General features: G+C 41.5%; 1 protein-coding gene across 1 annotated transcript; it reads right to left on the reverse strand.

Moving 5' to 3' along the window:
* Nucleotides 1-1,997: 1,997 nt before the first annotated feature.
* LOC310949474 (DEP domain-containing protein 7-like) lies at nucleotides 1,998-15,232 on the reverse strand (the record flags this gene model as incomplete). Its single annotated transcript, XM_083916948.1, has 12 exons — nucleotides 1,998-2,209; nucleotides 4,158-4,233; nucleotides 5,978-6,103; nucleotides 6,592-6,734; nucleotides 6,918-7,054; nucleotides 7,276-7,431; nucleotides 8,574-8,775; nucleotides 10,134-10,342; nucleotides 12,319-12,414; nucleotides 12,507-12,648; nucleotides 13,412-13,597; nucleotides 15,166-15,232. The coding sequence occupies 12 exons, from the start codon at nucleotides 15,230-15,232 to the stop codon at nucleotides 1,998-2,000; spliced, it is 1,752 nt and encodes a 583-aa protein (XP_083773074.1).
* Between the last annotated feature and the right edge of the window lie 1,925 nt (nucleotides 15,233-17,157).

Genomic DNA, 17,157 nt, shown 5'->3' on the forward strand with positions numbered 1-17,157 from the left:
AACAGCTGGAGATGACTGAAGTGAGCGAGGTAAACCAAATACAGAGGGCGAGTACATCAGGACACAGGATACAACATCATTTTCACAGACTGAGAAATATTAACTACTGCACATAAGACACAAATGGGCTCCCTCTTTTCTAAAAACACATGTTCAAGCTCAGTGTTCCCCCTAGGATGAAGTTGTAGCAGCGAAGGTGAAGCGCGTGTGCAGGAAAAAAAAATTGTTGAAGGGCTCTTTGGACCCAAGTACATACTACTACTTTTGTGCACAGTTACTCATCTGGAAATGAAAAAATGTGATTTGACAAACCAGCAGTTAAGAGTGACCTGTATCGCCCCGTGTTCACTTTTACAAACACTTTCAATTTAGTCAGTCATTGATGAAAATGCAAGTCATTATACACTTATTTTAGTCTGTTTTTTCTCAACATTAGTTCAAAATATTTGAAATGCAATGAATGTCTGGTTATGGACAATTTTCGTTTGTCAGCCATGTGTTACAATCAAGTGATTGCATTTGCTGTTACGTTGCTGTGCAATACTCCAATGAAATTGCAGGACTGTTTTGCATTCAGTGAATGATAATATATGTGATCATCAGATGGAGCACCGTGTCCTAGCAGTACGCAACACGAACGAGCGTCAGCAATAAAAATGAGTTTGGGTACATGTTTTTGATATTGCTTACTGGCTGCGAGCATCAACTGAACTTGTATGGGATGCCCTGTTTATATTTATATGAAGAAAAGCTGATTCATCAAGTTGAAATGATGAGTTATCTGAACGAAACGCTAATTTTTACTACGAAACCTAGCTCAACAGGCCAGATAGAGACACGGAGGACACGTGTGGCAATTGTGTGTGTCCAAGCCCCCACCACAGCGACTTCCTGGTTGATCCAATACAGAAGTGCCAAAAACTGCAGTTCTCTGAGTGTCCACTAGGGGCAGGTTTCATAATAGAGCGGTTTCTCATTGACCTCCATGTTAAACAGGCCGTTTCCACAGCATCATTAAACCTGTTTAAGGCCTGGGATAAAAGAACATTCTGGTCTGTATGTTTAGGTCATATCTCCATGACAACACTGAGGGGGGTGAATTTTTTTGTACCAGGCTAGTTTTTATTTTATCGGAGGTTAGTATGAATAATTAGGGGCCTGGCCTCTTGAGTGACAGCTAGCCTCTGGACCTCACTTCCTCCGATGGACATTTGTGTAACAGTCCATTCTTACAGTGCTTGCATATTGTTCGCATCTTATCCGTCACTCTGTTGCCGTTTATCTTCTTAGGTTTTGATATTGCAAGACAACAAGGTTAAAGTGTATGAATAATTAGGGGCGCGGCCCTCACTTCTCCTCAGGCTAATTGTTAGGATTAGCACGCTAACTCGGTCATCTCGACCTGGACTGCGGTTATTCATGTGATGGTTTTACTATAAGTGACAAGATGGTTTGCATGCCAGCTTAGTGGCTGACGGCCCTCTGAAGTGACAGTGCTGCTTAGGAGTCCGCAGTGCACAGGACATATACCTCTTTTTCAGGCACATATTTTACAGCTTGTGGACCGAGTGTCCTTGAGATGCAATAGTCTGATGCTTGCTTGTTAGGACACGGTTTTTCTCCAATAAAATAATTACTTATGATTGAAATAACTCAGCGACAGCGATCAAATTCCTGGAGCGGCGCACCTCCGCTGCTGGAGGCATGTAAGGGAAACACAGAAGCTTAAGCACAGAAATATACATACTATTTATGTTCTAAATGTATATAAAATAGAACCATGGCCAAAATATATCAACATTTTATTTTCTTCAACAATAAAGCAAATACACAAATAGAAGTACAATCAAATGCTGGTGGTATCTTTACAATCTCCGATACGATTTATTGCCAGACAGAAATATATCTTTAAGCCAGTTCGCTTGTATCTGAAAGACTGGTGAAACTAGCTGTAGAAGACATATACAGACTGTGCCTGTTTTATTGTCTTCACAAAACTACAACACGGTAAGAGCAGATTCACCAAAGTACTGGTTAAATATCTCTGGGTGGGCTCCATAAAACTGTCTGAGTAGGCGCTTTCTCTCCTTGGCAGCGAGCTTGGTGTCCAGGTGGATGCTATTTAGCAGAACCCACAGTTCCTGGTTGGTGGTCTTCTTTGTAGAGTCAGCCCAAGTCCTACTGGAGACCTGCTGACAGAACGTAAAGCCTAAAGGACAGAGGAGAAAAACACCGTTAACAGGAAGGGAACTTAAAATGAAGGTTAACTTGTTATTGTTGCCACAATAATGAACATCGGATTAAATTGTTGGTTTTGCCAACACACTTGACACATGGCTGTTAAGGGAAATGTGTTGGCAAGCAAATGCCCACTTACAAATCCAGCAGAAATGGACCAACATTACTTGAAACGGATGTATGGTCAACATTCACTTTGCTTTCAGCTCTATTTTGGTCTCCAACTCCTGAGGGGAATATCTGGACCTGCTAAATAAATCCACACTGTTAAGCAGCTAATTGCTATCTTTGTCTATAGTTTGGCGTCAGGCAGGTTTATCAGAACTTGAGTGAACCCAAAAAAGTCCACAGAGCTGAGGAGAGCAGCAGAGTCCTGTGTTAATGCTGTGTGTAGCTTTTAAGCAATGCTGTGTAAATGTTTAAATTCAGATAACACATTCTTCATTTTAAAAATGGAATTTGATAAGAAATACTTACCACTTTTTCTCAACTCAGTACACTCAGGGATGTACTGTTGTCACTGTACTGGTATGACCAGTAGCTTGTGGTGGCCTAATATTAGCTAACCACCTTAGGGTACGTCCACACGATCGAAAACAACCTTATTTTTCTCCGTCGTTCTAAAAAAGTTTTCCATCCACTCGGCCTCGGCTCGAGAAATTTCTGCGTCCACACGAAACCATTGAAACTGACTCAAAACGCTGTGATACACATGCCAGGCCTGGATGTGGAGCTGTAACTGCCACAGAAATACACCAACAACAGAGATGGAGAGAAGGAGACATGCTGTTTTGAATAAGCATAATACAAACACTGGAGACTTCCCAAATCCTCCTCCATCCTAGAGAGAAATGTGTCACTGTTTCTGGTGTTAGTGGACACTTTTGTGCTGTTTTGGACTCTGATGCACCAATCACTCTGCAGTTAGTGTCCTCAACGAGCAGAGGGTGCTGCTGGAAGCCCCTTCCCGGTCCCAAAGGACTCACAGGCGTCACTTTCTTGCTAGATTTAGCGACTTTTTTCACCTTCTTAGCAACTTTATTTAGAAAAGGTGGGTAGCATGACACAGTTCAGTAAACAGTCTCTGGGTCCATCTCTCTCCTCTCACGCAGCAGCACTGTTTTTATGTAAGGCCGCGGGGTTAGAGGTCAGAGTTGGGGCGATGACGGCATCATTTAACAAAGTATGCAGTTTTGCTGTCCAGACGACAACGCCACAGGGGGCTTTCTCAAATCTTCCCACTCAAGGACCCAGTTTCCAAAGATACCGTTTTCAGGCTAACGCCGGCTGTGTATAGATGGTTGTCCAAAACGATAAAGTTGTGCGGTTACAGGAAAATGCGTCTCTGTGTGGACGGGCCCTGAAATACACTGATGTGACTGACATTACAGAACAATTTGGCTGACGTTGACCCTTTTCTACTTGTGGTAGTGTAATGTGTAGGTAATACAACAGAGTTTTTTTTAGAACGTTTTCTGAAGACATGCAGTAGTATTGCAATGAAATGAAAAATAGTAGTAACGTTATCAGCTGAAAAAACATGGAAATGACGTGTTAACAGATATCAGATAATGTGATGAGGACACGCAAGGCCACGGTCTTTTAAATCCCTGATGTTTGAGTGGAGCCAAACCTCAAGCCCTGATATGAAACTTGAGTTTATCTGTGAACTCTTCCAGATGATGAAAAAACATCATGTTGATGTAAATTAGAGCTTGATGGTGAAAAGTATTTCTTTACTGGATACAATTACCTGTCTTGGAGTGAAGTCTGCAGCAGTAGAGCAACAGATACAACCCAGTGAGATGGTAGGATTTCTACCCATCTGTTCTGACTTTCAAAGCAGAATGATGTTTTTGATCGGTCTGTTATCAAAGTGTTTTGTTTTGGACAATGCTGGTGGATAAACAGTCATTTACCAGTCACATCTGGCTGCTTCCCCTGTATGAGGCCGGCCAGCTTGTCACTCACTCCTTTGTGCAGAGCCCCTGGTATCTGGAGCAAAGAGGACAAAAAGTCTTGGTGGCAAATGGCAGGAAATGGTTTCTCGATTAAATAACACTTGAAAAAAAAATGGCAGTCTTTTCATTTCAAGTTTCCACTTATCCTTTTCACAGCATTTTCTAAACTACATCGCAACTCAATTTGAGTAATTTGTTCACGCAACAATGAGTTACAGCACCGCCGAATGTCAAAGTTCAAACTAATACTTTAAAGTCAGCCTCAAACCAATAAAGTAAATCCTGGGTTGACTTTTTAATAATGAAATGTCAGGGACTCTGGTTTGAAGTATGTAGAGAAGTTCAAGATATCAGGTTTTTATTTTATCAAATTAATTTATCAATACTTTTATGGACCTAAATTTAATCAGAAGTAACAGATGTGAGTTCTGGTCTTTATTTTATCTAGCGGTTTAGAGAGGGGTTGCCTTTAGTAAAGCACGGATGCTCATGTTCAAACATGAGCATTTAGGGCGGTCCTGATGTCTATTTATATACGACTGTTCCCCTTAACGGACATTTAAAAAGATGCCGCCGGTTTGGGGTGGTCTCATGTGGAGGTGGAATGTTTAAAGCAGATTTGGTCAGATAATAATATTCAGTCAGACAAAACTCAATCTCTGAGGGGTCATGACCAAGCCTGGTTGATCCAATACAGAAGTGCCAAAAACTGCAGTTCTCTGAGTGTCCACTAGGAGCAGTTTGCACGATAGAGCAGTTTCTCATTGACCCCCATGTTAAACAGGCCGTTTTCACAGCATAATTAAACCTGTTTAAGGCCTGGTTCAAAAAACATTCTCTTCTGTATGTTTATGTCATATCTCCATGACAACACTGAGGGGGGTGAATTTGTTTGTACCAGGCTAGTTTTTATTTTATTGGAAGTTAAAGTTTATGAATAATTAGGGGCGTTAAAGCACGACACTGATCATCTGGGCCAAGTGTGAGGGTGCCCTTTAAGTTGTACCCTATAAGATTCAAGATACGTTGAGATACCTTGTTTCTAGCGGCCTCTTTGGCAGTAAAATGTGATTTCAGGCGAGTCTGTTCTTTTAGAGCCTCCATCTTGTCACGTTCATGGTCACTGTGTGTTGACATTTTGTTTTTTTGCTCTTTTGTAAATGTTATTGAAACACATTCACCCCTCTACTTCCAGTCCGTCCCCTCTATGTTACCCTCTTAAATCCATACACACACACCCATTTGTTCCCATTATACTTCTGCCCTTACTACAAGCCTGACTCAGAAGTTGGAAGTTCCCAATTTCTGATTACAAGTGAACGCAGTACAACGTTAGTGAGGATCAGGGCAGACAGATCAACCGCTGTCAGCAGTGTCACTAACATGGTGGCTTATTTACATCTAGGGAGGGAATGTCTCTACAGACACTCAGATTGTAATACTCAACAAATAGGCAACTAGTGCTTTCATTAGTGGTCATATAATCAATCACCATTGTTTTAACTCACTCTGTGATGGATAGGAACTTAAAAGACAATTAACTAGATGAAAATCTTACGGAGTATAACTTTAATCTATAGGGAGCAGAAAATAGAGATTGCATCATTATGCGTAATCACTGACAGATGTCAATTCACACCTCATGTGTTTGCAATATTAATGTGATGCATTGCACTGTGGGAGTATTTTAGAGGGCTGTATCTTAACCCTCCAATGACGTATTTGGTGAGTCAAGGTGAAGGAGAGGAGAGGTTTAATGGATTCTGACATCCCCTTACCTTAAAAATTTCCTTTATGTTGCTGAGCATGAAGACCACCATTAGGTCCTCTTTCTCCTTGGAAAGGACTCTGGTGTAGAGGATCGCCCTAGAGAAAGACCTCTTCACCGCCTGTCTGTTCTCCATCTACACATTCAACAGCACACTGTGAAATCCTAGGCTGGTACTGATGTTTATCTAGTCTTTGTTGTTATTTATTCCCATCTTTGTTAACTTAGCTATCTTTGAAGGAGCACAGATCCAATCAGTCAATATAACATACATTCAACACCTAATAACCTAATTTCACATGAAAAAAAAAAAAAAAAACTACTTCAAAAGCCTTTTTAACCTTTAACACAACATTTAGCCAATTGATGCAACATAGAAGTTAAACATTGGCCACTGCAACCCGTGAATATCAACAAGGCAGATACCTTGCAGTAGGTATGTTTAGTCGATACATCGGTGCATCCCCACTTTAATCCCAATTAAAGAAAAAAACAGGTGCTACAGCTTTGGAAACTACCCCTCTTGTTTTACCTGCCTCTACCTAAAGACAGGTGGAAAATAGGTGCCAAAGTGATTACTTAGAAATGCATTAGCCAGCGTAAGATTTAGTCACCAGCTCTCACCTCCTTGTCCAGTCGTATCCCCTGCGGGTCAGCTGCCAGAGCCATGAATGTAAGCAGCCTGCGCAGCTCATCTCTGCAACCAGGAGGCAGCAGCTTCAGACACAACTGCAGAGCTTCAAGAGCCTTGCCCAATTTAGCATTCACTGGGAAAGCAGGAAACAAACAACTGTAAGTGTCACTGAGATTAATGAAATGTTGGTGGAGTGAGACAACTTGAAGAGAAGGTTTACAACCCGTGGTTCATGTTGTTTTTTTTTTTACTACAGTGTGAATTTAAATAAGTGAAAAATTAAACTTTTCTAATGAGACCCAGTCCTAGTTCTTACCCAGCAGGTCAGTGATGGCTGTGTAGATGTCAGTCATGTGCTGGGGCATCAGCGGAGGCCTGTCTGTGTGGCTGTAATGTTTCACCAAGGTCCTGTACAGCAGCAGCTTACCCTGGGCCCAACCACTCTGCTCATCACTGTGGATGACTGGAGTGTTCGCAGACCTCAGACACTGCACTGAAGCCAGAAATACAGACATTAACATATATATTGTAATGTTGCTAACTGGCAGTTGCATGTTTTCAACACAAACCTGACACACAGTATTCAGACGTGACAAAAGCTTCTTTAGAGCTGACATGGGTAGAAGTAAGCACTCCAAACACAATGGGGCAGCGGCACTAGCCTATCCAAGCACTTGCCTCCATCTTGCTCACTGCTGCCCGCTGACACTTGCTCACTGCTGTCCTGATCTTGCGGGAAACAGTGAGGCAGCTCCCTGCTCAGCTCCACCACTGGCTGATCAGGGAGGAAGTCCAGACAGTCCAGAGCTGCACATAGCCACTCATCCTCCCTGAGGGATACGGAGGGATACATTCAATTAAAGACACTATATCTTTCTGTACACTATAGACACATTGCTGTACAGCTGCAGAACATTTAAATTTAAGAGGATTGATACCACTCTTATGTCTGTACTGTAAATATGAAGCTACCACCAGCAGCCCCTAGCCTTATTTCTGTGGACAGAAACATCAAGTTCACCAGAGAAGAAGTCAAGGACAGTTTGCCTTTCTTAGACTGTGACGTCCATATGGAGAATGACAGGAGCCTCCACATTGGGGTATACAGAAAATCCACTCACACAGATCTATATCTACTGTTTGACTCCCACCACCCCCTGGAACACAAGCTTGGAGTTATCAGAACACTACAACATAGAGCCGATAACGTAACTTGTGGCTACCCCAGCTGGACCTTTGTGAAAATGGCAGCTGCTTCCAGAAAGAAAGCCCACTCCTTTGATGACAACAATGTCCACATTCTGGACAGAGAGGACAGATGGTTTGAAAGAAGAGTAAAAGAAGCCATCTATGCAAAAGTAGAGAAATCATCGCTAAACAGAGGAGGGGGTCTGAGACACCACTTATCTCCAATTTACAATGCTGCCCTTTCATCCTTTCCCAGGAGATTCAACAATCTAACCTCAAAGGACAACTGTTCACACATGGCCCGGGTGACCCCAACGACTGTCGTTCAGACTCAATAGAGCACTAACGACGTCGAAACCAACTGCCCACCACCGACTGTCACTCTAACGATGGGCGTGGGCAGTTGGAGCACAAAGGGTTTCAGTGACATCATCGGCCTTGTGAGAGGTTAAATACCTGGATCTCCACACCAGTTAGTTGGACCAGTCCCAGCCTGGTCAGATGCGTACATGAACTGATGAACCTAGGGGATGAGAGGTGAAACGTCTTCCTAGACAAATAACCAAGTCCAGTTGCTTTTGACTGAAATTGCTTCGGGGATACCCTAGCCTTATATTATTTTGAATGTTTAAAAGAACAGAATGCAGGCATATTTATTTGATCTAATAACATCTGCATTCATAGCAACCATCTGAGGGTGCAGTTACAGAAATGTATGTGTACGTAACGTCACATCTGACACATGCTGTCTTCCACTGATAGACATGAAGTGAGCGATACATACTGAGAGTCTCTGAAGGCCTTGAGGATCTGCCTGTCCAGGTGGTTGCTGCTGTAGATCAGGTCTGGGTTACTGTGAGCCAGCAGGTTTAATGGAGGAGGAGGGGATGGGGTCTGGCTGCACTGAAGCACCCCTTCCAGCAGGGGGAGCTCCACCAGGTTTAACAGCTTGAGCAGAGTCTGCTCCTGCCATACCTCCTCCACCACTGGGGAATGGAGCAAGACAACAATAAAATAGAAAAAGAAAGCACACTGTACTGGTGTCTGGTCTCCTATCCAAGGTGAAATAGGGGCATTTTTTAAAGATAAAAATATTCAAAATCTAGTACTTTTTTGTCCTTGCTCTCGTACTGTCAGCTTAAAATATCAATGAGGAAAAGAGTAATGTCCGGATGAAAGGATGAGAATAAGTAGTACTAGTAATGTGATGCAGTCAGAAGCTAGAGTGAAGGGATCTGAATGGAAAATAAAGTATGAAACTCAAGATAAGATGCTTTACTGTCATTGCATGTTAATGTTATCAAATATGTCTTATGTATTTTTATTGTCACTGAATTTGAGGCTGGCCTGGGTTTTACAGGTACAAGTACACAGGGCTGTCCAGGGGTGGTCAAAAAAGGGGAAAGCCTTCTCGGGCCCAGCCAGTACGGGGGCCCATGGAGGCCAGCAATAATCATGTCCATGGAAAATATAAGTAATTCTAACCAAATTCTATTTTGAACCAAAATATTCACCATTGCTTATTGAAACAACTAAAATTAAATGGTGTTTATTGATGCTTTAGTCAAATGTAGCCTGTTTCATAAGTATGCAACCATTGCCAAAACAAAACAGACTTACCATTATACTAACTATTCGTTAATGTTGGATAGTTTCTTGCCATGCCAGTGTCTGTGCGTAAGTCAGGATGTCCGAACAGTGTGTATAAACAATTACTGTATGAAGCTCCTATTTCTGAGTTAACACTAGCTGTTGAGGTCGAGCTATACAACCCACAATCCCATCATCTTAAAGACAATGGCAGAAAAGATATTGCCTAGTGAGCCATCGCTCTTGCCACGCATCATGTTACGTGCCACAGCGCCCTGCAAGTACAGATCATGATTTAGTTTTGGTCATGAGTGCCAGTTCCCCTTAAAATAGACAGTCATAACTTGTTTTTTTTTTTTTATATGTATACACAGTACATAATCCCATTAAGAGTCCTACTAAGCTATTCCAGTGAGCCTGCATGCACAATACCAGGGTCTCCCTAAGTGGAATGCAACCATTAGTAATGTTATTAAATACGCCTGTGCTTTTCCTACAGTGTCCATGTCAAAATGTCTGCCATGAAAAAGTTGTATTTGAAATAGTCTAGCTATTTAATGTTTTTGCTGTATTGCAGCAGTACCGTATTAAGTTTTTTTTTTTTTATTGCCTTTCACCCAGTGCATGCTGAGAGAACTGAGTGTGTAACATAAGGGGAAAAGGAGAGAATCCTTCAGATAATTCATTTATGTTTCGACGGAGGAAAAGCAGCCCAACAGGATGAAATATGCACATGCTGACATGAGTGTCTTACATGACTGTGGTAAAACAGAGTCCGTCTGCGCTCTGCTGGGACTCAGACTGTCCACCAGAGGCTCCAGTGACAGGCTGGCAGCAGTAGCAGCAGCAGCAGCAGCAGCAGCAGCAGGGTCCAGTTGGTTGGCTTTTGAGCATGCTTGAGTACATTTGACAGGAGTGGACATCTCGACATGAGGGCTAGTGGGATACGTCTGCTCTTCCTGTCTGGAATGAAAAATAGAGACTGAGACGCTGGTGACACATTAAAAAAGCATTCTAGTACAGGTTAAGTGATGTGACAACAGATTCTATGAGACGATAAAGATTTTGACTTCTTTTTTTCATATTGTTTAGCTCTCCCTTAAACATCTCAGCTTGTGTTAAACAATGTGGGCAAAATTCTAAATCGAATTCAGAGCATCATTTGCATGCATCATTGATATACAATACGTTGTCTGTCAGGTATTAAATACACTTGAAAATCAAAGAATTCCTATGTGGTCATTTTATGTTTGACATCCAAGTGTGTTCACAGGTTTCCAATCAAGAAGCACAAATCAATATGTGAAAAAAGATGAAAAGTGAATAGTCTTCTGTGGCTCCAGAGGGAGCTGCATGAAGTCTGATACATAAAATGATACTCAAATGATGTTACAAATTTGAAAATGAGAAGTCCCAAACAGACTCTTGAACCCGCTCCTTCTCTGTGACTGAGACCTCTGGCTCACAGCTACATTAACTGTTAATAGCATAACACACCAATCTCCAACTGAACAGTTGGTGGTTGAGCTTCATTGTGAGTAATGAAGATAAATTTGACCAGGAAGACCAATGCATAGAATAAAAAGACAATGTCTCTGTTCTTCTGCATCAATTTTCTTCCTTTTACAACTGTCCATCATGCATTTGTCATGGTACAGTGCGCTGCAAAGAAGGGCTGTTCACTCTCTCTCTCTTCGAGAGTGTTTCTTTTGTATACTCCGGCTCATAAAGGCATCCTCTTGTCTCCACAGTGATTTTTTAAAATCATTTTATCTATTTGTTTAATCCATAAACTGCAGAAAGTGTGACTCAAACAGCTGATCTGTGGTGTATTAGGGCGCACTCACACTGTCCATCCTTACCGTGCCCAAGCACATTTCACGGCTAAAGTCTAGTTCGTTTGACCAGTGTGAGTGCGACCATACCGCGCCTGTTTGCGGCACGCCTGCCGTCCATGGCCCGTTTGGGAGAGGTGGGATTTTGTAAAGCACACTTGCACATGTACGAGCACGAGCGTGTGCACGTGTACGAGCACGAGGCCTACGGCGGTTCTGAGGTAATTTCCTGTGCGCCTGTTCGGTCAGAAAAAAAAGAAGGAGGGACCATGCACGGACATTTAAAACAATGGCGGTGAAAGGTTCACGTTGGTGTGATGCGGAGGTGGAGTGTTTACTGCAGATTTGGTCGATGAAAAGATTCAAAAACAGTGACGCATCGTCACACATCGCGATGACGTCATCAATGCGTGTGACGTGTTACGGTGTGATGACGTATAGGCAGCAAGAAGCATTCGCCGAGGCCCAGGTAGTGTGAGTACAAACGGGCCTGGGCCGCGGGGGGAGAGGGGGGGGGGGGCAAGTACCCTAAAGCACGGGGCACAGTACGGGTGGACAGTGTGAGTGCGCCCTTAAAGTGCAAAGTAGAGTTTAGGAGAGTTAGTTAGAGTGTTTAGGACTATGTTGAGAAAATAAAATGCAAAAGGAAAGGGTTGTCTGACAGCGAGGTAAAGCAGTGAAAATATTCTAAATTTAGTGTTTACTTTAACTGACTCAATTGTTTTTAAGGTGATTAAAGTATGTCCACAGCAGCTTCTGTGTCAGTACTGTCTGCTTCACCAAAGTGGCGGCATGGTAACTGTCATTGACTGTAGGTTACACACTCACTATGGGTAAGTACATCATACAACCGCACTTCAAAAAAGCCCAACTATCCATTTAAGTAGAAGCTGAACATAAGACTTTTTTAACTGGAGAGTTTATCCATCCTTGGCGTTCAGTCCTTTTTCACTATAAAATACATTTCACTTTTAAACACATTCAAAAACAGGAGAAAATACCACCTGGAAATGCACTAAATACTATAGCATCACTTGGTGCAGGATGTGTCATAGGAGTGTATGTAATGTATGCTATGAAAATGGAATGATTTAGACTCAGTACCCGTCTGAAGGAGCACTGCAGAACAGTCTTTGGATCCCCTTCGCAAGCACACCTCTTTCCAACTCATCGACAGAAGGAGAACACGCGCCTACAAACCTGAGTGTAAAAAAAAGCCACCATGTTAACACATTCACAGCTATTGTGAATAGACATGGACTGCCAGATGAGTTTGTTTGTGTGTGTATGACCTGTAAAGAGCACTCTTGCTGTCCTGAAACACATCCTGCTTCTTCTCTTTGCCAAACACTTTGGTACCCACTGCTTCAAACACATTACAGTCCAACAGAGCCTGGCACAGGCACACCACTTTCTCCCGGGGCACATTGGCATCTTCAAATTAAACCAAGCACAAAGGGGAAATAGCAATATTTTGCTTCATGAATAAAAAGAGAATATGGAGAAGATAGCTTGGGTCAAATGGAACCTTCAAATAAAAAATCCACTCAATTATTTAAAGTGTAATTCTGGCGTAAAAATCATCCAGCGGGGTCTTTTTCGGCAAATACACTCATTAAATCAGCCATCGAGACCATTTTTTTGTGTAACAATGATAAACGTAGAGAGATCCCGGAAAGTCGCTAACAGTCTCTAACAGCTGAATGCGGCTAAAACACTGATGAGTCCCTGCACATAAAACAAAGCACCAAAGGGCTCCTTCCTTTTGGATTGCGTTTGATAATCGACTTGAATGGACTTTACTATGAGAGGAGCTGGTACCTGGGCCAGTTGGTAAGTCTTTAAAACACTCTTTAATAAACTCTGGGTTCTCTAACTACGTTGTTGGTGCTTTGTTTTCTGTGTAGGGACTCTTATCATGCTGCTGCAGAGGTTTGCTGTTATTTTCAGCAGTATTAGTGGTTAAAAAAGCTGTTTTAATGCCTTCACCATGCTCCCCCAAGCTAATCACTGTTAATCGCATTCAACTGTTCGCTAATGTAAGCGACTTTCCGGGATTTCTCCGTTTATAGTTGTTGCACGAAAACTATCGTCTCGATGGCTTATTTGATGAGTGTATTTGCCGAAAAAGACCCTGGGATGATTTACGCCGGAATTTCACTTTAAAGTCAAATTGGAGAGAACACCCAGCACACACCCTCAAAGACAACGACACAGCTAATGTGTTCTGCCACCACGTCGACAGCCTCTGAGCCCAGGAAACAGTCGCTGTGGGACTTGATGTGGACTCGCCGACGCTTCACCGTCACAGAAGACCTAAGGTGGGAGATGAGGCCACTCCACATGGAGGAGGACTGGACCGGTTTACTGGCTACTCCATGAGCTAGAAGACATAAGCACAGAAAATTACAGATGACCCACACACTAAAAAAAAATGGGTTGAATACAACCCAACATGGGTTGTTTCTGTAACCGGGTATCAAACATAGACTCACTCTTTTATGAGGGTCACAGTCAAACCCATAGTTTAATGCTGGTGTTTTAAATGACTATACTAGCGCTTCAGCATTTTCTTCCCCATTATACATCTCATTACTACTCAAGTTCCACAGTGTGCAACATATTTGGATTTTTCCCACCTTCAACTCATTCCTACAGGACATATTCAACAATTCCTAAGCTTAATTGAGTCGGAAGATATAATAATAAAAGCAGACAAGTTGAAGTATCTTTCCAAACACAAACCGTTTAAGCAATTTCTATTCAATGTCCTGATCACAATCCTTTATGTTGCTGAGCATGAAGACCACCTTCAGGTCCTCTTTCTCCTTTGAAAGGACTCTGGTGTAGAGGATCGCCCTAGAGAAAGACCTCTTCACAGCCTGTCTGTTCTCCATCTACACATTCAACAGCACACTGTGAAATCCTAGGCTGGTACTGATGTTTATCTAGTCTTTGTTGTTATTTATTCCCATCTTTGTTAACTTAGCTATCTTTGAAGGAGCACTGATTATATTAGTCAATATAACATACAAACAACACCTAATAACCTAATTTCACATGAAAAAGTTAAAAAAAAAACTGCTTCAATAGCCTTTTTAACCTTTAACACAACATTTTGCCAATTAATGCAACATAGAAAATAAACATTGGCCACTGCAATCCATGAATATCTCATCTCACCTCATCTCTAACCCATCTTCAACCACCACTACCTGCCTCTACTTAAAGACAGGTGGAAAATCGGTGCCAAAGTGATTACTTAGAAATGCATTAGCCAGCGTAAGATTTAGTCACCAGCTCTCACCTCAAGTCTTAAAACACAGTTGAAATTAACACACTTAAATCCAACACATTTAATTCCACTATAGCAGGCTACAAGTGGCAGTAATGCATCATTTATCATTTTATTTCAATGTGCCGCTAAATCACATGGGGCGTGTTGTTGTATATTGTATATATCTAAATTTTACCACAATGTCTGTTGCACTCTGTCACATCTAGTTCATTGTTTGAATTTTATGTTAGCTTTATTTTGATTTATGTTTTTATGCTCATTATTACTCTGATCCTTTCCCATCTTTGTATTGAAACTGTTGCACAATCATTTCCCTCGGGATAAATAAAGCTTCTTGAATCTTGAATCTTCAAGTTAGGTCAAGAAGGCCACATACATAGGACTCTAACCCTGCGGTATTTGAGCCCCATGTGACAACATGGGGCTCAAATACCGCAGGGTTAGAGTCCAGATACATTGGCCAATTTGAGAGATGACAAAGCATGAGAAGAATATGAAGCGAGGACAGTCGAATTCACTTTTTAATTAACTTTGTTTAGTTTATCGTTGTTGGCCAAGATCAAATACATAACCATACACCCGAGCAGGCCTCCGTGGGCAGCAGACCCAACACATCCGAGCACTTTGTTGAAATGAGCGTTTGATTAACTCACCCTGAGGACGCACACACAGCTTTTCTGCGAGATTCAACGCTGCGGCTCTTTCTTTTATTGAAGCCATGTCTACCAAATGATGTCAAAACAGTCCCTCAGTTAATAACAGTGGCAGGAGAGCAGGTGAAAGCGACCAGTGAGACAAAGCACGTCCAATTCTTCTGTATGTGCAATTTGAATATCCAACCACTAGGTGGCACCGATGGCTCACTTCTGACATTTTACACGCTGAAACCAACCATACAAATGCAGAATATTATTATCTTGTTCCTTCATTTATTACAATTAACAGATTTAAAACAGCGTTTTTGATTGAATTACCTGTTTTCGTATTGGTTAAACAACACCTGTATTGTGTGTTGGCTGGATGTAAATGAAGTTTGACTTTCAGGCACCTTTACTCTCTACAGGTGTCATATTAGACCACACAAATGAGGCTCAGTTATGTCGTTTGAATAATAATACCGGCAAAAATGAAAATTTAAAAAAAATGCGAGCTATATTGAAGCGCTGCATTCATGTAAACTGCGCAATTTGATCTTTTTTTAGAGACAAGGCTTATTATTGATGGATATATTTGAATTTGAACGTGTGTGTGTGTGAGAGAGAGAGATAGTGTGTGTGTGTGTGTGTGTGTGTGTGTGTGTGTTATATTTAAACCACCTTATTTGTGTTTTTTAATTTATTTATACGTCATCTCCGCCATCTCCAATCGTAGTTGAGCTTCCCCTGAATGCATCATTAGGAGGCACGAGGGCGCTGTTCTCCTCCGTTCTGTGTGCTGCTAACTGCCAAAGGTAATGTAGCCATAGCAACAGACTACAATTTTACCACACCATTTCACTTAAAAACAACAAACATATTAATTACTTGGCACATCAACATATATTTAAACAATAGTATCCTAACAAACCGAACGGACAACCTACCTTATATTGTGGTTTAACGTTATGTTAGCAAATTGGAGTCTCGTGCTAACTAACATTTCTGTGTCGTTAGCTAACTGTTAGTAAGTTAGGCGGTAAACCTAACTTGTGACCCGAAGTGCAATGACATTTTATTTAATTTTAGTCAGATTTTGCTGATTAAAGTCAAAGCGAAAAGCCTAACACGATGCCAAATGTATGTGTAATATATTGTGAATTTTGACTAAGAATAGGGTTAGCATTAGAAAAAGCTGTTACATGTTATATGCACTTCTGAAGAGTTTGTTAATGTAACTTACAGTTCTACACTGATACCATATTCAAAGATGTACCTCATGAATTAAAAGAAAACAATTGATAACTTAAACAGTGTGGAAATAATATTACAGCGTATGGTGAATTTTCTGGATAATTTGCCTCTAATTAAAAGAAATGTAACTTACCTAACTTTAAGGGGAAAAGTTAGCATGTAGGCTACCTTGTCATTTTCCCCTTTGGTTGCAATATGGATTTACATATTAACACCAGCTCTCTAAAACCAAAGCAGCTAAATGAAATTAAACCATCATTATTATTATTTTTTTCACACCAATGCTTTCCCTACTGTGACATGACACTGTGTCTTCAGATAAAAGGCCTATTGAGGTATACGTTACACTAGTTTTGCATTAGTAATGTTATTGTATTACGGTTAGCTGTAATGTAAAAAGTTGCATTACAAACTCAGGGCTGTGGTTTAGTTCTCTTTTCCTCAGTGCATTGCAGAAACAGTGACTAGCATAACTCACCCAAAGGTAATCCAGACATCATGTTGCTGGATAGAAATGTTCCCATTTAATGGATGGCAGTTCTTTTAATTTGTCTTTTCATGGCTTAGCGATGGTGGTTAATACCTGCTCAACTGAATCACAGAGGGAGCAAATAAAGACATTGTGGTCTACTCCCTCACTCCCAGTCACATACACATTCACAGTGTGTGCATAAGACACACGTACACACTATCACTTTGACACACTAACACACGTTTGCACATCCCCTCCCTCCTCAGCCCGGGGTCACGCTGTCA

Source organism: Echiichthys vipera (assembly GCF_963691815.1).
Source record: "Echiichthys vipera genome assembly, chromosome: 7".
Taxonomy (NCBI): Eukaryota; Metazoa; Chordata; class Actinopteri; order Perciformes; family Trachinidae; genus Echiichthys; species Echiichthys vipera.